At 44.1% G+C, this 23,290-nt stretch overlaps 1 protein-coding gene across 4 annotated transcripts in view; it reads left to right on the plus strand.

Moving 5' to 3' along the window:
- The window catches only part of Arid1b (AT-rich interaction domain 1B), a 355,383-nt gene that overhangs the window by 132,874 nt on the left and 199,219 nt on the right, over window positions 1–23,290 (plus strand). For all 4 annotated transcript variants that reach the window (XM_050135732.1, XM_050135733.1, XM_050135731.1 and 1 more), the window contains exon 4: window positions 2,259–2,369. In XM_050135732.1, the coding sequence (XP_049991689.1) occupies window positions 2,259–2,369 (111 nt within the window). The remainder of the gene's footprint in view (window positions 1–2,258; window positions 2,370–23,290) is intronic.

Raw genomic sequence — 23,290 nt, forward strand, 5'->3', positions numbered from 1 at the left:
ATCCCACCTAACGCAGAACAAACTCTCGCCAGCCATTCTTAAAAAATTGGATTTTGGCTTTATTTACAACTGTATTTAATAATTGACGGTTTCTGTGGTTGGGAATAGTACATAAAATTTTGGTAGAATCTAATGATTTTGAACATTTGCAGCCTCAAGAGTAAATTGCAAGGCCATAGCATTTTCTGATTGTGTTCAGCTGTGGCCTTCTTGCTGCTTGTTTTAGGGGTACTGTCTGAGCTGCACTGTGCAAGCACTGCGGCTGTCTTGTTTAGGGGTACTGTCTGAGCTGCACTGTGTGAGCACTGCCGCTGTCTTGTTTAGGGGTACTGTCTGAGCTGCACTGGGCCAGCACTGTGGCTGTCTTGTTTAGGGGTACTGTCGGAGCTGCACTGTGCGAACACTGTGGCTGTCTTTTTCAAGCCCTTTAAGAAGCAGTTTGTTAGCTATAGAGAGAGGCTAGCAGCATCAAAGCTGGTTGAAGAAGGGTGGGTTCCCAGACAGGCCTGCTGGTGTGCTGTGGAGAAGCAGGCCTGCTCATGTCCTTGGCCATTGTGAGGCCGTCCTGCACCCCTGCATCGTCTTTGGAGCAGAGTGAAGGCCCCTGAAATGAGGCCTTGATTTGAAATCCTGCTTGTTAATCTCAGAGACCTGTGGGGTGCCTAGCAGGGCAGCTCTGTGACAAGTGGAGACCTCCATCTGCGGGAAGCTTGGTTTTGGGGGTGGAAGGTAGGTGGTAGTAATCCTCCAACTCTTGATCAGCCCCCCAAAGCCAAAATGTCGCCCTCTGAAGGCCACTAGATTGTAGAACTGTGGCTTCCAGGGTTGCATGGCGATAGGGTTGCAGGTGTCAGACCACCGTCATGGTGTGGTCCCCAGTCAACCCAGGCAGCTGCAGCGGAATCTGTCCTGAAGAGACTAAGGCCTTGGTCTGGTGCGGCTTATTATTTGTGTTGGAGATCTCTGTGAGAGTCTGTGGAATGCTGTTTTCAGGCATGAGCCTTTATTTTAGAGCCAGTTTAAAGGCAGTTTACACTGACCCTTGGCTGGTGCTGGCTGGTGAAATCCAGTTTGTGTGGCTCATGGACTTTCCAGTACCCAGCTCTTTCTTGGCTTAAGAAGCCAAGGAATTTGCAGTGTATTCTGTGTGAGCATGGGGTGGGGCAGTGGGCGAGTTTCAGAGAGTTTTACTAATGAACATTTTCCATGTAATATTTAATAAAATAGAATTTGTATGTGGTTCTTTAATGCCTATTTGAACTGACAGAGAAGGGGAGGGAGTTTTATTTGGTGATAGTAGTTTCCCTTCTTATTTTCCCTCTCCCATCAGAAACTGGTTCTTCAGCTTCCAGAGCCAAGGGAGCAGCTAGCTGTGGGGTAGGCCCTTAGCCTCTGGCCTTGCTGTGGATCAAGTGTCCGTGTAGTAGCCGTGCTGAAAAGCTGAGCAGTGTATTCAGTGGCCACCATCTGCTCTGCAGGGTCTGTGCGGTGGGGGAGTACCTGGATTGTGGGTTATTTTAGCAGAACGCCTAGCCTGCATCCTGAGTTTCTTAGCTCTTGACAGGTGTTTTGTTCCCCACTTTTTTTTTTCTTTTTTCTTTTCTTGTTCTTTAATGTGGTTTTCTAAAAGCTGTGCCACATGGGCTCGTGGGCTTTCATAGCTGGGTATTATTGGTTTTCTGGGAACTCATACCGTTCTGTGTTTAGGAGGGCATTTTAACATCCAGTTGTTAATAATATTTTAATTAATGATTTTTTTTTAGTTGAAATAGTATTTGACCGAAATCATAGTTCAGTATACAAGTGTGGCAGCTCACCCCTGTAATTCCAGCTCTTGGGAGGCTGAGGTGGGAATATCATCACAGACCCAAGGCCAGCCTGGGCTAGGAGTGAGGTCCCCCCACCCTCCTCCTCTAGGAACAGTCAAGCAGTATAGCCCACTGTCGGACTAAGGAAGCAATGAGCTCATGGCTGTGGTTTGCTCTCTGGCTCAGCTCACCTCTGTTCCACAAAGCTCAGCTCCGTCTGTGCCGTCGCCTATTGAGGGAGCCTGTTATTTATATTTACTTATGTCATTGATTAACTACTATTTTTACTTTTGATAAAGTATCAAATGATTGCTGTCACATGTTTAAATGTTGCCCAAAATGTAGCATTACTTGATGTTTAATCATGATCAGTTTTTGTGTCTTTTTGTTTCCTATATGAAGCTTCACACTCAGAAATACTGATGATTGACTGTGTTTATATTTGTTTAGGACATGTCTCAGGAAGGCTATGGAAGTAGATCTCAGCCTCCTCTGGCCCCCGGAAAATCCAACCATGAAGACTTGAATTTAATCCAACAGGAAAGACCATCGAGTTTACCAGTAAGACATTACTGTGCTGATTGGAAAACGCAATGAGTTTGAAGACAAGGATTGTTTTGTCTGTTCTCTTTTACATTACAGGGAGAGGTGTATAGGTTTTAGGGTTATTTGAGAATTATTAACTTTTAGGCTCCTTTCTTGAGAGTTTTGGCTGTCTGTTTTGTTTGTAGCGTTTTTGGCAGGTCAGACACCACTGTTGGAAGGTCTCACCTGACTGGCTCGCTTTGTGTGCACAAAGGAATTTCTGTTGCATTACTGAGCTTCTTTTAGCTTGCTGAATTGTGGTAGTGACACAGAACGAAAGTGTCAGTGCCAGAATTGAAACATAAAGAAATTCCTGCTTTCCAGAAGGTACAGTGATGTTAGTAATTTGAATTTTTCCTGGGACTTTAAATAGAGAAGTTTCCCCCAAAGAAAGTAATTTAGTTGAAATTTGGCAAAGCAGCTTGTGTAGTGCCTGCACCAGCAGCTCGTGTGGTGAGGGGGCTGTATGCGCTGCCAGCAGTGGCTGCAGTGTGGCGTGTGTCAGGATGATGTCCATGGACAGCTCATCTGGACTCAATTTACTCTGGGATAGAGAACCCATTTGAATGAAGGTTTCTGTATTAAGTACGCGAATAAACCTATAAAACAGTCTTTACATTATTTTCCTGTTAACATATTTTGATCTCAAGCATTATTGTTGCTGTTAATTTTCTGTTACAGTTTGTTTAAAACCGAAGTTTGGGAGAACCATGATTTTAACTTGAACTGTAACTTTGCACTGAGTAAAATTCAGTATGTTCTTTTTAAATATTGGAGAAGAAGCTTTGGTAATGGATGTAGAACATGGCAGGCTGTATACATGCCATGCCCACTACAGTTGGCTCTGTACCCTTGGAAAAGAAGGTATATAATGGCTAGAGAACACACACTGCCTTTGAGTCTGCTGGGAATGGCTATGAGACACGGCTTGTATAGGTTTTGTTTCTGTGAGGGGAGGATGAGTCTTAGAGAAAAGTCTCTTGTTGTTAAGCTGCCTTGGACTATGTATTGGTTAGTTCATGTTGTTTTGCAGGAACTAGAAAGGGTTTTGTGTTTGTGTTAGAGGCTTTTAAAAGCAATTAAAGTGAGTGTGTGGAACGGGGATGACATGCGCCTGTGACAGACACAGCATTGGCCATGGAATTAAAGTTCAGTCAAGGAAGGCAGGGTCCAGTGGATCCCACACTCTTGGTTTTAGGCGGATTTTGTAGTTCTGCCATGGCTGCTGTGAAGCAGGTTGGAGAATGTCTCATAAACACATAGCAGCTTTCTGCATGGCCATAGGAGTCACGTGCCATGTGCATTGCTTTCTTCATGGTTGTTTACAAGCTTGACCATCACTGATGTACACTTCTCATAGGTATTCAGATGGGTATCTAATGCTCAGTTAATCCTATGGCACAAGTGGGTTTTTTTTTTCAAAATCCTTATATTTATATCTATATGTCTTTATTTATGTAGATATAAAGGAGGCATATAATATATGACTTATTACCCACTTATGATTACCTTGCCTACTTCCAAAGAGTATTTCAGGCAATTTCAGTATTTCAGAGAGCATTTCACCCCATCCAGTTCTTTTTATGGGGCTGTTAAAAAAAGAAATATCTACACTGGCATTTTCTTTCTGTTTTTGTTGCTGTTTTGTTTTGAAATTCAGAGGCTGATAGACTCGTACTTAAATCACATTTCTCTGTGGTTTTTTTTTTTCCTTTTTGCTTGTTTTTAAGAGAACAGAACTTCCAGGTTTTATAGCAAGTCTGTATGCATATGGATTGCACAAGGCTGCTATGCCTAAGCCATCCAATCTGTTGGGGTAGAAACTGGCTTTATTTAAGTGAACTGTAGTGCACTATTTTTCTTCTGCAGGGCTCCACATGCATAAACAATCTCTATATGGAGTTTACAAATATGTTTTTGTTTATATTGCTGCTTTGTAAGTTGTACATAATTAAGGTAATTATGGCTTCAGGGAACACTTGGTATTCTGTTACAGTCTTGATGCATGCATTTGTGCAGTGTGACTTAAATACTGTAGCCGCTGGCCTGGCGAGGCTGGTATTGTAGGATTGTGAAGCTGCATTAGTTATGCCTGAGTTTGTTATCAGGCCCCTTGGGGGTTATCACTCAGGCTATGCCTTCCTGCCTTAATGTTGTCAATTTTCTTTCTCCTTTAAGAGACACTGTAATCCCTGGTTTGGGGACTTTATAAGTCTTAATTGAGCTTTAAAAGTGTAACATGATGATTCTAATGTATGATTTTTAAGTCTGTCTGATACATACATACATACATACATACATAAATACACACACACATATGAAGCAGATAGTACTTTTTGAGTCTTTCTTATCCCAATTTGGTGCTGGAGTCCTAGGGAAGTCCTAGATACCTACCAGTTTTCAGTCTACATTGAAATCCCAAAGAATTATGTTCTAACACTAGAGAAGGAATGGCTCAGGAACAGGATGGATAAGCTTGCTAGTGAGAATGAGGACAAGCAGGGAAAAAGCAAAAGCTTCCTTCTTCCATGGTCTTTTATGTTGGCTGCCACCAGAAGGAGTGGCCCAGATCTCAAATGACCCAGATTTAGTTGGGTCTTCCTAGCTCTAATAATCCAATCAAGAAAAAGCCCTCAAGTGTGCCCAGATGCTTTGGTTTTAGTTAATTACAAATACAGTCAGATTGAGAGCCCACATTAACCAACAGCCTGGGTCTCACTATTTAAGGCTTACCAGCCAGGAACTCACTATGCAGACCAGGCAAGCCTTGAACTCACAGAGACCTGCCTGCCTGCCTCTTCCTCTGTCTCTAGCACACTGTGATTAATGTGTGGACCACCACACTTAGCCGAGGTAGTTTTTTTTTTTTTTTTTATTTTTATTTGTTTCGCTTTTTTGAGACAAGATTTCTCTGTGTAGCCCTGGCTGCCCTGAAACTCACTCTGTAGACCAGGCTGACCGTGAACTCAGAGATCCAGTCTACTTGCTTTTGCCTCCCAAGTGCTGGGATTAAAGATTTGCACCACACCCAGTGGTAGTTACTTCTTAATGCTGTTTGCACACAATGAGATAGATGATACATTTTTCTGTGACCTCATTTCTCCTTTAGAATATTTGTTAGATAATTAGTCAACTTTTTACAGTCCACTCTTCATCTTAATAGAATCCCAAGACTGCCTTCTTTCCAAGCTTGCCGGCCTGTTTGTCTGTCTGTATAGGTCATTTGGTTCCTGATGATTTCAGTTGCAGATGCCCTTAGGTTTTCCAGCTGGTTTAGCCAGAGTCTCACGTTATCCCAGAATGCAAAGGGCTGATAAATTCATACTTGTTCTCTTGTCTTGGGCCGTGACCAGTAATATTTACTTTTTACTTTAATGGACTAACTCTAAGCTCAGAACAAATCTCCCTCTGCAGTGTCCACTTATTTCTGTAGCTCTTAATCATGCAGATTTCTCCTAGCTGACATATGTGAGTTTATATATCTTGGCATTTCCATTATTGATAGATCTTGACATACAGCATGTGATATAAAAATTAACCTGAATCACTCCCTCCCATTAGGACAGCATCACGTAGCATTTGAGTCTAGTTTGTGCTTTTCTTTGCTTCTCATATTGACAGTAAATGAAGCAAGCATACAAGGGAAGACACAGTGGAATGTCAGCTGTGCAAACCCTGGAGCTTATATTCCCCCTTTGTTTTGCAAACCTTGGGTATATCTCAATTTGTAGTCTCATATAACTCCCACAGTATGATCAAGTACATGTTTCCTGGGGTTTCCATGACACTGGCAGTCGTTTCATAAAGAGAAGGCAGACTAGAGCTACCGAGTGTTTTATTCAGTCTCTTGTGACATTTGCTAGTACCTTTATTATAGTTGTTTTTATGATTGACCTGACTCCTTGGTTTAGACTAGGATCTTTTAATGGTATGTACTGTTTTATTTAGCAAGTATTGTGCTAATAGTATATGTAAAACGTCTGTAAAGCTGAACCCTAGTCTTCAACTGTTCATTTAATAACTTGGGGAGCTTTCGCATGGTACAGAATTGGCCTCAGGAAAGCCTGTGTCCTCTGTAGGCTAATAACACTAAACGACGGCATAGCCATGATAGCGACTTTGGCAAAACCTTGTCAGTCTCAAAACCATTTTTTTTTTCAAATGACAGTTTGCTTTTATCTTGATTATCTTGAGTTTCAAGGGAAGAAGTGGACAATTTGGATAATTAAGCAAACGGTAACATGAAAGCATTCTTTTATTAGTTATAAATATTTTTTTGCTTGTAAAAAGGTAGCTGTCAGAAATGCTAATCATTGTAATTTCATTCAATAAAGTACAGTACATATGTTCTTAGTAAAGTACTAATGAATATATAAAAGGGAGTAATCAAAAAATGAATGTTTTGTTTTCCCTTCAACAAAACGATGCGCTTTTTCCTGGTCATGGAAAGCCATGTATATGCCCCGGTTTGAAAAGAACTACTTCACTGTGCTTGTTCCAGAAAACCCCAGGTTTACTCTGTAGATGGGGGTCCTGATTATGTTTACCCAAAGCCAGCATGACTTTCCTGTTCTGATAGATAATACTGGGGAAGGGCTGCCGGAAGGGCAGTAGGGGTGGATTTAGAAATACTGGCTGTTTTGGAAGGTCCATCAAGTCATTTAAACACTATTTCTGACCCCACTTTCCTCAAGCAGAAAAAGCTGATTGACATACACAGTTGGATTTTTTTGGAGTCGTCCAAATAGTGCTTATGTTCCTCAGGTTGAGTTGCCACTTTTGAGAGGAAGTGGGTGCCCAGTGCTGGTGGTTCTTAGAAGTAGAGAGTGCTAAACAGGATATTAGATGTCTTCAAGAGAACATTGGAAAGCAATTATTATAAAAAATATATAGCCTTTGGGGATTATGTATCAGTATGAGTGTTTTGCTTTTAAGGAAACAGTCTCTGGCTTTCCTGTGTTTGTTTTAGTGTTTAATAATGTTAGTGGTGGGGTCATGCATTTGGAGAACATGAACATCAGTGTTATCTTAATGGTGCATTTACAGTCTGTGGATTTGGTAATGTAGCTCCTCTGAATGATTGGAACCAGTGGAGGAAGAAGGAGTAGCAGTTTTCCTACCTGGATTCTGATCTCCAACTTCTTAACCCAGCCCTCAGACTGTCTTAACCTGTTGGCAGATTTCTGCCAAACTTAAATCTACCAGACGAATGGCTGTCGGGTGAACTCTTTCGAACGTTTTTTATTTGTCGCTTGAACTTGATTCAAATAGTTGTCATGTAAAGGTTAAGAGTGTAGCTGTCTCTATTGATTGATCATTCTCAAATCATTCTAAATGCTTAAAAGATTGCAAGTTAATGAAAGAGAAATCTCCTTTGACTCCATGCAGCTCTGAGTTCAGACATGGATATGGTCTTGGTGTAGCATCGGCTCTTTGTTCAGCATTCTAAGTGTCAGACTTTGGGGTTGCAGTGTCCACAGTAGGCATCTTACAAGGCAGGTGCCCATGGGCAGGTGGGAGGCCTCCCGAGGTAGGTGGGGGCCTCCTGAGCAGGTAGGGGCTCCCAGAGGCAGATGGGAGCCCTCTGTGAAAGTAGACGTCCCCTAGGAGTGCTCTCTGCAGCGTGGTGGCTCTGCCATGACAGCCTTTGCAGAAATTGGTCGTCCTGACCAATTTCAAACTGAAGGTACAAACATAGTTCTGATGTCCGAGGAAGTTGTAAAAGGAGAGCTCAATACTTAAATATCTTACGTACTACTGATGTTGGTCTGGAACTTAATTTTAAAGAGATATCAGTTGTTTTGGGATGAAAGGAACATGCAGAGGACCTGCTTTTTAGAAAAAGACTGACTAACGTTTAGTTCTCGACTGGACTTTTTTACAACGCCATGTTTTTCCCGGAGAGGTTGAATGTGTGCCACCCAGAGCAGGACTTCTCCTCAGAAGAGCAGCAAGCAGGAGAGGTGCCCTGTGACGTGTCTCCTGGGTTTCCATGGCATTGGCAGTCATTTCAGAAAGAGAAGGCAGACTAGAGCAAGGTGGGGAGGGATGTGCATGTCTTCTTTCTTCCAAAATAGTCTACCACTTAAATATTTATTCTCTAAATGAAAATCCAATAAAACTTTAACAGTTTGGACTTTTTCCAGGGAAAGAAAAGCCTAAATATAATGGAAAGCTTGAATAAATGAATATTTTAGAAGAACCGTAGCTTATTTTTAAAGCACTCGAATGTTTGTGCACACAGTGTTTCCTAATTGACCTCTTCAATCCCGGTAAAACAAATGGTTATTTCTTTAGCTTTAATTTTATTTACTTAGTTTGGGACTGAACCCAGAGCCTTGTTCCTGCTAGGCTGACTCTGTCACCCAGCTGAACTCATCGCTAAAGTGGGGAATTTGAAACTCGGGGTAGCCAAGACATTTTCTTGGGGACAGTGAATTAATGTTCAAGATTTTGTTTCAGTTTTCAAAATTTGAACTAAGTTTGTCCTCTGCGAACTTTGTCATCTCATATCCTGTAGATTTCCTTTTAGCACAAGAGGGAGATGAATTCCGGCCCATTCTGTAGGACAGTCAATTAGTTCTTAGGAAGTTGATGGAAGACTGCTAAGGAGTTCTGGAAAAATCAGAGACCAAGAAGAGCCGGAACATAACTGATTTGCAGGATATTGGTTTTGATAATAGAAGGATAACGGTGATCTGTAGTTGATAAATGGGGCTCATTAAGAGAAGGGATGATAAATGCCTATGCTCCTGGTTAATAGAGAAGTCGGCACACAAATGTGACCCAGCATCCAGCTCCCAGATGACCTGGGTGGGGTCGTGGAGCATGTCTCTGTAGCACGGCCAGGCTATCCAGGACGTAGGCATGTCCCAGGTTCACCCCAGATATCCCCAAGCCAGCATGCCTGTTGTCTGCTTCTCTGGCCAGTAGGCGGGACCTGGGGGGCAGGAACTTTGGGCATCAGCAAGCCTGAAGGTGTGATGTAGGTCGCTGTGTTCCTGAGCATGCTCACAGAGCCCCAGCTTGGGCAGGTGTGCAGAGCCTCAGGATACCTGACTGTGGTTGTTTTCACTGCTTGTGTGAGGATCCTTGATTCTCACGACCCCACAGCCTGCCCTGCTGTCTGGGTGTTGGCCAGAGTACCCACAGGGTGAACCCACATCTCTTCATGTGGTCCATCCCTCAGCACTGCCTTCAGACCAGGGGTTCTTGGCCACCAGGAGGCAGCAGGAGTGCCTTGTTGCATATTATCCTGCTATACTCGGAAATGGCTTTTAATTTACAGATTTTCACTTTGCAGGTGCCAGAAAGGCTCCCGTCTATTTCCTGTAACGAGGTACCCGTGACCAGCAGGCCCTTACCAGTAGCATTTGTGAACAGGTTACTTGATTTTTATGTTTCTTTAGGCCTAGGAATAACTATTTTTAATATCAACTGTCATTTTAAGAGTTAGAATAAATACATGCATAGAAGGTTTTTCCAGACTGAAATTTTCTATTCTTCTGTCAATAATGCAGGACTTTAGAGGTGTCTCTCTCTTTCTCACATCTTTTTCTTTAGCCTTCTCCAAATTGTTGTAGAATAAGTGAATGGCCTTGTTTTCCTTTGTTTGGGTCAAGAAATTTTAGCTGAAAATTGTTACTGAGTGAAAGAAGATTATTGACTCAACAAGCCTTCAATTTTCCATGAATAACACTCCCACCCTAGCTTTGGGAACATGCCGCGCACACATTCTATTTTAAAATACAGACTGTAATTTAAAACAGGCAGTCGGATGCCCCACTGAACTTTGTTTAAGCCTGGAATAAAAGAGAGAGAAAAGCTTTAAGCCACAGAAAAGTGGCTAAGCTTCCTCAACTGCCTTTCTTCAGGATGCATCCACTCTGTTAAAAACAAGCTTGCAGGCACTGTTGCCGGCCGTGCGGCAGGTCTGCCTTGTGCTCTGGTGTGTACATCTCTTCATTTGTTTCATCATTCGCCTGTGAATCTTTCTAAATGCTCACGAGCATCCTTGGGCACTTGTCAGTGTGCTTGTGTTTGCACACATTGTACAAGGTCAGTGCATGTGTGGATATCATTGCTAATTTTAAAAAGTAATTTCAGCATTCATTTATTACACGATAGCTAATATTGTGTTGGTGTTCTGCAGTGATAGTTCTCAGGGTCTCTGGTCCTTACACTGAAAGATGCGAATGCGAGCCGTCGTCCTGTTGACTCCTGAGGCCTGCAGAGTGGTTGTGTGGGAGTGCCATGCACCATCCGCCCCTTCTCCAGCTTACCGTGACCTGTACGGAAGGAACCTGCTTGTGCTAGGAGTCAATGGCAGCTCAGCTCTTAGTAACCCCTTCCATCCCAGTGTGAGTGTGACCATGGTTTCCCTCTCCGCACACTAATGCTGTAGACTGAGTTACCGCAGGGCATCCTGTAGCTCTTTCATTGTCTGCTGTGGGCCTCTTCTGTTAGTATTTAAGGAGAAGGCAGACGAAATGAGCTCCAGGTGAATGGAGTGAGCTTGCAGGCATCCATCCCTCTGCTGTGGCTCTTGATGACCAGTCTGCCATTTGCTTCTGTGAGGGGAAATGTGAATTTTGGCCAGCAGAGAGCCAGAGACCTTATTTTCACCTCCTATCACAACAGACATCTAGCGATTCTAAAGCTCCCCCACCCTTGGATGATCGTTGTGGAGTCTTGTGCTTGCGTACAGGGACGTCTAGGTAAAGGAGACTATCTCATAGAGAGCGGAGAAGTGAGCGTGTGTGCCAGCTGTCTCCCCTGCTGCCTACAGAGCGGAAAGTAGACAAACAGCCAAGAGCAGGCTTCGGGGCTCACATCTAACATGTGCAGTGTGGAGGCCAAAGGGGAGCCAGTAGATAGCATTGCGAACCAAGACAGTGATGCTGCATTTGACCTCAACTTCCTGTTAGAGTCTCTCTGAACTTTTCCTTTGGTTTCTGACATTGCCAGGTTCATTACATGTTCCATTTAAAATTTACTTAAATGCTTTCTATTTTACAAAGGTTTTATTATGTGTATGTACTTATGTGTGAGGATATATGCATGTGGATATTGTGCCCGTGGAGTCCAGAAAGACCATCGGAGCCCTGGAGTGGGCGTTAGACAGTTCTAAAGCAACCTGTGTGTGAGCTGGGAACCATTCTTGGGTCTTCTACAAGTGCTGTGTGGACTCTCAACCCCTGAGCCATCTCCCTAGCCCCGCTCTTTGCTTCTTAACTGATAGACCATGAGTCCAGACCCAGCCTCTTGCACTACCTTTGTGGAGCCTTTCCAGAATAATGCCTTGTGTTTCTGTCTCTCTCCCCACCCTTTCCTCTCTCCTTCCCTCTTGCACCCCACCATCCTTTCTTCCTCTGCACTCCCCTTTCTTTGGTTTTGGTTTGGGTAGTGCTGTCAGTGTGTTTCCTTTTTTTTTTTTTTTCTTACCTTACTCTAATTTTTGCTTTCCGGTGTGTGTTGAGCACTGACACAGAGAGTATCCTCCATGAAGTAGGCCAGAGCGAGTGAGTCAGTCTACCAAGGGAAGGGTAAGAGCTTCCTGCTGCCTCCAAGCCTCTGCCCTCCTTCTCTGTGGTGTCCCACATAAAGAGTCCGCTGATAAGAACAGGGGTCTTCCCTGTCTTGTTTCCACCACTGCTGTTGGAAGCTGAGGAGCTACGCCAGCTCCCCTCATGACGGGATGTCTGGTTGATTTGTTGTAGTCCCCTGCACTGGAGCAAGGTTGCTTCAGAATAGTAAATCTACACCCACTGACTCCTGTTTTCAGAAGTCTCATACCTAAGTGCAAGTTTCAGACCATGAGTAGTGGAAGCTGCTAGGAAAAGAAGAATTGGTGCTGCAGAAGGTTTTTGACAGCGTGCTGAAGTGTAGGGCTATGGGCTGTAAGGATGCCTCCCCACAGCCACCCCCCATTTTCCTACCGTTGGAAAACGCCGCACTTTCCGCAAACCTAGGTAAGTAAATTGTAAGATGCCTTCTGCTTCACAAAGCCTCCATTTTCTTTTGGGGGTGTTTCTTTTTCTTTTTTTCTTTTCTTTCTTTTTTTTTTTGAGACAAGGTCTCAGAGATAGAAATTGATATTGAAAGGATGACAGCATTAACTGTACTTTGAATTTCATTTGAATTCATGGAGGCAATATAGAGAATGTTAGAATAGATTGTATATAAGCAACTCAGTAAAACATAATGGAGTATTCTTAACATTACCTTGGCCAAAGGCAGTAGCTAGCTCAGTCAGCCTCAAAAATAAGTGAAACCGAGGGCTGGGCAGATGCAGTTGGTGAAATCCTTGCCATTCAAGTATGAGGATTGAAATTTGATTTCTAGTTCTGCATAAGAGAGCCAGGAGCCTCCCTGTGACCCCAGAGCCAGGGATGCAGACAAGAGCATCCCTGTGACCCCAGAGCCAGGGAGGCAGACAGGAGCATCCCTGTGACCCCAGAGCCAGGGAGGCAGACAGGAGCATCCCTGTGACCCCAGAGCCAGGGAGGCAGACAGGAGCATCCCTGTGACCCCAGAGCCAGGGAGGCAGACAGGAGCATCCCTGTGATCCCAGAGCCAGGGAGGCAGACAGGAGCCTCCCTGTGACCCCAGAGCCAGGGAGGCAGACAGGAGCATCCCTGTGGCTTGTTGACCAGGCAGTCTAGCTGGACTGGACAAGATCTGGGTTCATAAATTGAGGTGGGAGGTGGAATATAATTGAGGATATCTGGCATCAACCTCTGTCTTCTACATGCATGTGCATCCTCATACATGTACGCATATAGATGCTAATTCATGCACATATGTGCACACACACACAAGAAATAAGTGAAGCTGTCAGTCTTTCAGTTTGGCGTCGTGGATTGTCTCATTGACTTTGTAACACTAAGAAATGTTTCTTTCTTGAGCAGACATAGATTCCTTTGTATTGCTTTATTTGATATACTTTTGATTGAGTTTTTTTTGTGTGTGTGTGCCTATTTTGGCAGAGAATTTCTTGGTTTAATTTGTTTCGGTTTCCCCTTCCCTGACCAAGTCCTGTGAAGGACATCCCTGGACAGATTTTTCTTGACTCTGAAGGGTGTCTTGAGCTAGCTCCATGGCAAGCATTTCCTCATCTGAGGTGTGCAGGGTCCTAGGTTAGCTTTCCAGCCCTCCCTCTACTGGTTTCTTCATTCTGTGCTAAGTCATTTTTCTCCCTATGTAAAGAGGGAGTTCTCTCGTTAGAGGTATAAAGTTTTGGTTTTAGTAGTATTTATTTAAGTGCTGTTTTATGAGCTAAAGCTTGAACATATTATAGTCCCCAAAGACAATTAACAAAACAAAATGGGATTAATAATAACAAGTTTACATGTGTGTATTTTGTGTATTTAATTTGATTCAGATTTTGTCTCTTTAGAGCTCAAATTTCCAGATGTGGAAATAGAAAGTTGCCAGTGGTTGAAGCCTTGTGCAGTGGAGTCACTTAGAGTCAGCAGCTTGCTCTCTCTGCCTGGCAGCTCCTCCTGGCACCCATGTGACACATGCTGCCATGTGGTGCCCTGTCAGCTTTCACACTCAAAACTGGGGTCACCTCCTTTGAAGTACAATTATTTTGCCCAAATATTTTCTTAGTTACTGTTCTTAGGCTTTTCTTTGTATCCCTGAATGTTGACATCTTCAATTAGGGCAAAGGCTCTCTTTGAAAAATTAAATTACATTTAACAATCAGTTACTGATTGCCTCTTATTACTAAATGAGTGTATTAGATGTAAGAATAATAAAATAAATAAACGAAAGTTTTAATTACTTTATTAGTTTCTGATTCACAGTTTAGTATTTTATTTTGGCACAGTGTCTCGCTGTGTAGTCCAGGCCCACTAGAAGCGCACGATGACCTCCTGCCCCAACCTCTCTACGTTGAAAGTTCAGCATGTGCCACCATGTCCTGCTTAGTGCTTGTTTTAGATCGTGACTCCTCTGCTGGGAGACGTCAGAGGCGCACCGCTCCTGAGGACTCCTGTCCTCTTACATCCTCTAGCCTGTTTCCTCCTCTTACCTTTCGTGAGCCATCTGCATGTAGTTCTAGAACCTCCCTTAGCCCCTGTGAGTTCACAACAGTGTCTCAGTGTTTTATGGACGTCTTGGCATTCCGTGAGCAGCGGCTGTGCCACTCTTCCTTTAGCCTTCCGTTCTAGACGAGAGCGCAGTGTCATTGGGGGAGGGCCACCCTGTGCAGAGAGCGCACCCCTTGCTTGGGTGGCAGAGTGGCTCCTGTGCAGCTTTCTCGACTGACTTCCCACAAATTTTATTATTTTTATTATTTGCTTGGCCTTTTAAGGTTATTAACAGGTTATTAAGTTCTTAGCCATCCTTGATGCATCCTGGTCAATTAGGGGTTAATAATTTTTAAGTGTGTGTCAGCTGGTCTTAGAGATGCTGCCTGTTGTTCCAGCTCCTGTGGATTCTGCAGCAGAAGGATTGTTTAAACCCAGGAGTTCAAAAACAACTTGGCCAGTACATAGTTACGGTTGACAGAACGCACACACAGATAACTGTCAGTAAGGGTAACGGCCTGGAAACTCCATCTTTCACCCTGTGTATGTGTGTGCAATACACTGGAATACCGCACTCTCGCTGAGTTCCCAGAGCCTGGAGTTGGTAGCTCAGCTGCTCTTTCCTGGGAGCAGGAGCCGCTCTGCAGAGACCACCTGAGGCCGCTAGTCCTTGACTACATGGGCTAATCCAGCACTAAGACCCTGTGGATAACCTTGCGAATTCTGCTGGGGCTCTTCATTCTGATTTTTGTTCACACAGAAGAAAAGAGAGTTGAGACAATAGAAAATAAGTATTACTTTATAATAAAATAAAATTGCCAAGATATTGGACATTTTGGGGTTTGTTAAACTACCAGAATCAAGGTCATGGTGGGTAGGGATCACTGATAAAGAGGCAGAATCTGTTGTAAAAACTAGGTCTAAGAAAGTGCAGCTGTTGTTTGGACAGTTGAAATGCCCTGTGCTCCGGCATGGTTGTCACAGCAGCTGTGCCCTGGGTTCATCCTTAACTCACGTTCTCTACCTTGTGGTGTTATAGGTGAGTTTAAAATATCGCCTAAAAGAAGCATCAGTAAATGGGAAGAACTGCTTGGCTTGTGGTGTAATAGTGGGCCTTCAGTAAACTTCCTAGATGGTTCCAGAGCTTGTGGATTTCAGTACTTGGTGCCGTGTTACCATAGTGTCTGTCTCGAGAGCTGTGATGATGGCAGCCCTGTAGGGTCAGCCTGAGATGGGAAGTCAGGGGCTAGCTCCGTGCACTTTTAAGTTAGATGCCCGATGGTAACCCTTAATTTAAAACGCTCTGTGCAGGCAGTGCTGTAGCAAAGGACTGTAATCCCAGCACTTGAGAGGGATCAGGATGATGTGGGAGTGATTTCTTTCTAATCTGTTGCTTTCATTGGTTAATTAATAAAGAAACTGCCTAGGCCCATTTGATAGGCCAACCCTTAGGTGGGTGGAGTAAACAGAACAGAATGCTGGGAAAAAGAAATCTGAGTCAATGAGTCGCCATGATTCTCCCACTCCAGACAGACGCAGATTAAGATCTTTCCTGGTAAGCCAGCTTATGATGCTGCACAAAATATTAAAAATGGGTTAGATCAATATGTAAGAGCTAGCCAAAAAGAGGCTGGAACTAATAGGCTAGGCAATGTTTAAAAGAATATAGTTTCCATATAATTATTTCGGATATAAAGCTAGCCAGGTGGCCGGACGCAGCCCCGCCATTCACCACAACATCAGGAGGGGCTAAGACTTCAGAGCCAGCCTGGGCTACATAATAAGGTCAAAGCTAGTCCAGTCTATATAAAATCCCATCTTAAAAGTTTAAAAAAAATTATACTATGTATATATGTGTGCACATACACATGCTTATACATATATATGCATATACATACATTTGGGGTGAGGTGGGGAAGTTATCAATAATTTATTAAACAGTAACCACTAATTTGGTCTCTGCTCTTTCATCCCAGTTGTTCGAATGAAATTAAATAAAGAATAAAGACATTGCCTTGGGGTGTTTATGGGACTCACACCTTAGGATTTCTCCTGGTTCTCAGTGCTGCTCCATCTCTTTTAGTTATCCGTGTTTAACCCCAAGATTCTGTGAAAATTCTTGGGGGAGATTACAGAGGAATGAACTTAGACAAATACATTTCACTTTTCTTCTGTTTCTGTTTGTTGTTTTTTAGTGGCCACCTGTGTCACCCCGTGTCACCATCAGCTCATCTCTGCCTCAGTTTATCTAACAATTAACGTCCACTGTAACGGTCAGGCATGTAAAGCAGGAGGAATGTGTTTCACCCTCCGTGATGAGTATGCGATTCTAATGCAGTGTGACCCAGGAGTCTGACTTCTCATCAGAGATTCAGAATCCTTTCATTACAGCAGTCTATAAAGGATTTTGGATGGAGAATTTTTCTTGCTTTTTCCCCCCAGAGAATTAGAGAGAAATTTGTTTGTTTTTGTGGGAATCAGTGGTCACTTCTAATGGAGAGCCAGCCACCCCGGTGTGGGAGAACAGCTCATCTCCTGGGGTGTTTGAGTTTGGGATGGGTAACCCTGTGCTTCTGTAAGTTCTTGAGTTGACCTAAAGTCAAAAGTTCATATTAACAAAAGCTGTTCTAATAATTGCAGCCTGTCCAGGAGGAAAAGCAGGAGAAGCAAATGAGCCAGGCTGATGCAGTCACCACCAGTAGCTGTCAAATTTAAGACTGTGTTCCCACTACCACGGCAGCGAGGGAAAGTTGAAGTTGTATAATTCTTAATAAAAAAGTAAACGCTTTATTTCTCAGTGAACTTGATCTTATATGACTTTGTAGAAGGAAATGTTGTGTAGAAACAAAATATTCCTGCGAAACTAATGAAAATGATATCAGAATAGAGGCTTGTTAATATACTTCTAAAAATGGTGGTTCCATGGTATTTGGGAAGAGACTGTGGGGCCCAAGTTAGACCTTGTCACCTAAATGAATGAAAAACAGACTATTTTTTTCTATATTTTTTTGTATTTTCGAGACCGGGTTCCTCTGTAGCTTTGGAGCCTGACCTGGAATTAGCTATTGTAGAACAGGCTGGCTTCAAATACAACTTTTCTTTTAAGATAGATGTGAAGTGACTTATTCTTTGTAATTTGACATTTTCTGCTGTGTTTCTGTGGGAGAAACTGGCCTATCCCTTGGTTATAAAATTGGCGGGGCAGTGGCAGCTAGCCCTTGACGGGTGATCGGTGCCGTCCATCGTCCGGCACATATGTGGTAAGATGCATGCTGGTTTTTGTGCACCTCAAGACTGGGCACATTGTCAGGGCCGGAATTTTCAAGGAGAACTGACGGAGATGTGGCTGGCCTAACTCCCGTCTCCACCCCTAGGAGAAGTCCAGGTATTATTGTAGTCACTGCCCCGACCCTTTACAAGAGAGGTTTGGTGCCTGCCAGTGACCCAGCCCAGACAAAGAACAGCAACCGTGCTTTGAAACCGTAGTTCTTTCTCTTGGGTGGAGGCCTGGGCTGCCTTTCCAGTCAGTGAAGGGGGTGACTCTTGGCCAATTTTTTTTTTTTAAAGAAAACTAACTTTTAAGATTAGAACTGTGCAACAGAAAGCGAATTTATCACACACTGTTTATTCTTATAGACAGTAGCATTATAATGAATCTGTCTTTGTTTATTGGCCTATCTTAATTATTTGTTACTAACTTCAAGTAAAAGAAAATCCCACTATTTCTTTTTAAAGACTTTTCGGGATGACTTCAGCTCCGACATAATTCTTCTGGATTTCCATGACCACGCTTGTCCAGAACTTGGTGCTTTTTCAGTTCGGGGCCTCTTCCTTTTAGTATGGTTCAGCGGGTGACTTCTGGGCCCTGTTTTTAAAGAGCCCACAACTTATACCCTGGCAGCTCAGCGAGCCTGCCTTTCCCTGGACTGTGCTGCGGTTGGGTGGTTGGAGAGAAAAGCAGCTGGGGTAGGGCAGGTGTTCTCCCAAGCCCAGGGAGATGGGTGCAGGCCCCGCTTCTGGACTGGAGCAGTCTCAGGCACGCAGGGTAGTGGGCATGGAGGTGGCTTTGCAAGTCCTGGAACAGAGCAGGTCCTTGGTCACTCCTGCTTTGACCAAGAAAAGGAGGTGGGGGAAACTGTGTTTTCTCCTGGGAGCCAGGCAGAAGTTAGGCAGAAGGCTGTCCAGTGAATTGAGTCTTCCCTGTTGACTTCTGGCTTTACTCCCACCGTCCCCAGTGTACTTGAGTAACACAGGTCTTCCCCCAGGAATATGAGACTGTGGTACGGTCTGCCTCATAACCTTCCTGGATATTTTTATAATTCATCATCAGCTGACACTGCTTGGGTAGAATATTCTTACCACTCCCTCTGGCTGCTGGAAGTCTGAAATTACATCTTTGTCTTTGAAGTCAGGCATACTGTTAGCGTTGCTATGGTGACAGGGTGGGTAATGGCCTCAGCAGACAGGGGATTGGTACTTAGCATTTAAACGCTGCTGTACACAAGGCTTGCTTTTTAGAGCGGTTACTGAAGTCTTCCCTTTTAGTAAATGTTTAAAAATTACATTTTTACATGGTCTTACTAGATTAATAGTCATGGTTTATTTCGTTTTAACTGCAAGGATAAAAGCATTATTCCATTAAATGGGTAGCTTTTTCCCTCTCTTCTGGTTTATGCATTATTAACACAGGCTTTCCTGTTTTGCTTGTAACATTTTAGAGGCTTTTTCAAACACGCAGTCAGATTTGCTCTGTTGCGCCTTTAGTTTTTGGATTAACCCATTATCTGCTTGATCCTTTGCAATCTCAGAGGGAACAAAGTTCCAACAACTAAGCTTTAAAATCCTGAGTAAAGTTTTTTAGTTTTTTGCTTTTTTTTTTTTTTTTTTTTTTTTTTAAAGCTGTGTTTGCAGTGTTGGTGATTGGCTGTTCTGGTGAGTTGTAGCAGTAACCTGATTTGAGAATGCGCTTATTGTGAGACCTCCCTGAGCGCCCGTGTGTCCCCCACTCTCACAGGAGTGTTTGCAGGAGGAAAGCGCAGCGCTCTGGGGAGAACAGGGCTTTCTGAGAGGTTTCAGTCAATGTACCTTTAGAAGTAATATCTTTGACTTATTAGATCTGTGTGGGGATTGAGCATGTGCTTATACACACACACATGTATATGTGCACACCTCTAGGATTTTAGATTGGTGACTACTTTGTTATGCCAAATGATGTTTTTTTTTTTAAAGCTCCAGGAACCCAAGTTTCTGCTTGCTTGATATATAAATTGCTCCTAACACCGCAGCTTCATGACATAGAATGTCACATGGTGAGATATTTTACTTAGGTAATTAAAGTTAGTTAGGGGATCCGTCTATATATTAGCTTGCTGATTCTTTGAATCTGAGTTCTATCTCTGCCATTCTCACCCATGCAAAACAAATCAAAAGCCATCTTCTACATGAGGGTTGTTCCAAGCATTTGAAGATTTTTCCTTTTTCCCCGACAAGGCTATTAACTATCATCCCCTTTGTATGTTTCCAGTCCCCCTCATCACCTTTACCCACCTGTGTGCTTAAATAAAACAGGTTCATTGTGTTTCCCATATTGGGCTTGAATTTGGGGGCTCAGGCTCTTGTGCCTCACTCTCGTACTGTGAGTGGGACTCCCCTCGTCCTCCACCACAGTCACCTTCCCCTGGGCTCTTGACTTGGATTTGCTTCTGTCTAAGCACCTCCAGGTTTGACGCCTGCAGCAAGACTGGATATTAGAGACCTGTTAGGGTACACATTCGGAAAGTGAGTGGCCCAGCTGCTCTTTCCCACCCTGTTCTCTAGAGACACTGCTCTTAGGCTGTGCCCCGTCCCGTCCCTGAACTCAGTTGGGGTGTTCTCAATGACACACTGGTTTGTACAGGACATCATTCAAAATCTTGCTCACAAGTGTTAAGATCCCGAATCTGATGCCTGTTGTATTTAGTGTGATACCTCGATTTGTGGCTTTTGTGAATCACATCTCATAATAAGAGTTATAGTAAGAACTGTCAACGCTGGTTCCTGATAGCTATCCAGATGTAGTAAATCAGGAGTTGGCTGTGTGTTCCAGGTGTAGTAAGTCTGGAGTTGGCTGTGTGTTCTGGGTGTACGTTACACACTGGGGTTGGCTGTGTGTTCCGGGTGTTTGTTACCAGTCAGCTCAGCACAGTCCTAAGAGACTTTACCCATCTGGGAATCCCAAACACAGCAGGTTGTAGCTGGCATCTATGTGTTATGTAGGCTGTTTTTGTGGATTATACATGACTTTCCCAATGAGACAAGTATGAAGATTAATAATTAAAAGTTAAATTTAATTTGTGGTTGAGAAAATTGTACCCTCACCAAACTTTATTTTCTCGGTGAGAGAAGAAAGCCCGATGTTTCCAGTTCATTGATGTTATGGCATTGAGGAATAGGCCTTATCCCTGCCCAACATGTAGAGGACCAGCTAAGCTGAAGATCAGTCGGGGGATCCCGAGTCCTCTGCTAGCCGGGTCCCAGAAAGAGCTTCTATGCCAGTGGATCCAGGTGTAGGATGCTGTGTATCATTTGAAGGGCACAGGCTTTATGGAAGAGCACTGCTGGTTCCTATCTTAGTTAAGAGTTTCTATTGCTGTGATAAAGACCATGACCAGGGTCAACTCGGGGAGGAAAGGGTTTATTCCAGCTTAGAGTTCCACAGCACAGTCAGTCACGGAGGAAGATATGGCAGGAGCTCAAATAGGGCGGGAACCTGGAGGCAGGGGCTGATGCAGAGGCTGTGGAGGGTGCTGCCTACTGCCCTGCTCCCCATGGCTTGCTCAGCCTGCTTTCTTAAGAACCCAGGACCACCTGCTCAGGGGAGGCCTGCCCACAGGCCAGTCTGATAGGGCATTTTTCTCCATGAAGGTTTCCTCTTTTGTAGTGACTCCAGCTGGTGTGAGGGTGACATAAAACTCTCCAGCACAACCACCTAGGCTCTTGGCCTCGCCTGTTAGGGTAGTCACCGAGACAACAGGGCTAGGAGGGACTCTGTGTCTTGTTCATCTCACCGTCTTAGTACCAGTCTGACATTTCTCACCTTCTGTTGCCAGCTGCACTGGTACCTCTGCAGGTATAGCCAGGCCCTGGATGCTGGAGATCTAGACCCTGGGAAGACATGCATACACAGCAGCCTCAGGATAAACAGGCCATCTCCTGGCTGGCTGCGGTTTGGGGAGGGCAAGCTGAGCGGCCCACTCAGGAAGATTTTCTTTCCCTTTTGTGTCTGTTTGTCATGACCCAGATCCTTTCATGTGTTCTTAGAGGGAAGGCACATGGTTTCTGCTTAGCCTCGTAACACACTGCCTCTCCCTCTCTGTCTCTGTGCCTCAGAAATGGGGTGGAGTAAGTTCTGGAGATCAGTACCTGGGAAGAAGCAGAAATTAAAGATCTTTAGTCAAGATTATAGATGGGGGAGAGTATTTGGTGCAGTTGGGAAGTAGTCCTCTGTGTGTGCTCTCTGGCAGTCTGACCCTTTGTGGCTGACAGAAATCCCTACACCAGGCGGTAACCGCTGAAGTTTCTCTGTGGGCTGCAGTTTTCAGTTGGCTTGGGGTGAGGGATGGCAGGGCTCTTTCTCCACTGAGATTGAATGAGTTCCCTTACATACATTTGCATCCTTCCTCCAGAAGGAAAACAGAGGAGGGCTTTCTACTGAATATCGCCCCGATGGGTTTGTGGTACAAGGACCGGCATCCCATGGTGCTTATGGCAAGTGGGCGACAGAATCCATACATGCTTGGCTTCCTGTATAAATATAACCCCTGCACAGCTCCCGTTGCTTCAGAACACCTCCCGATTACTCACAGTACCAAGTGCAGTGTGAGCGCTGTGTGGACAGTTGTTAGACAATGCTTTCAGGGATAATGACGAGGCCCGAAGCCTATAATGTCCAGTGCTGACCCAGTTTTCCCCCAAACATCTTGCTCTGTGGTTGAGTCTATGGCTGCTGAAGTCTGACTTCATGGGATTTGGAGGCATCTCTTGATATTCTAGATTAGCACTGTCCAAAAAATAATTTGTGCAGTGGTAAAAATAGTCTATATTTGTGGAATGTACATTATTCCATATGCGAGCCCCTGGCTGTCTGATGCTGTTGAGTGTTTGAACTATGGCTAGCTGGAGCTGAATTTCAAACTGTTGGTTTTTAACCGACATCTGTGGCCTGTGGCTTCCATGCGTGACGGCACAGCTCCGGAGTATAGATGCTTTCTGCTCAAGATCTTTGTACAAAGTAGGTTTTCCTGGTCAGAATAAGGATATTACTTACATTAGGACTCTTAAGTTCTTGCTGTGTGAACTGCTAACTTGAAAAGCGTTCTGAACTAGCATGCAGCTATACGAGAATTAAGGCGGCAGAAGGGGCAGATATTTTAGATGTGGGGAGTTGGATTTTCTGCAGGTTTTTGGCACGTGGGCTGCACACCAGGACTGCAATTGTAAGAATGATCCTGTACACAACTGAGAGCTGGGCCTTGAATACTGTTGCGTGCTCTAGCAAGCTGCTGAGTTCAGTGTCTCTCTGCTTGCTCACTTCTCTGATTGCTCAGTTGTCTGTGTTTAATGAGAACAGTTCTTACAGAGGTGGGCTCCTTAAGGGTATTTTCTGAATGTCATCCCCACCTCCCCTGCTCTTACACACATGGAGAACACGGTCAGCAATGGCAGACGCCGGGTCAGGAGGCAGTAGCATGGCTGCAGGGTGGGGATAGAGGTGTAAGGCTGTGTGTGTGTGTGTGTGTGTGTGTGTGTGTGTGAGAGAGAGAGAGAGAGAGAGAGAGAGAGAGAGAGAGAGAGAGAGAGAGAGAGAGAGAGAGAGAGAGAGAG

Source organism: Alexandromys fortis, unplaced genomic scaffold (assembly GCF_014885135.2).
Source record: "Alexandromys fortis isolate MF-2015 unplaced genomic scaffold, M_Fortis_MF-2015_v1.1 scaffold_23, whole genome shotgun sequence".
NCBI lineage: Eukaryota > Metazoa > Chordata > Mammalia > Rodentia > Cricetidae > Alexandromys > Alexandromys fortis.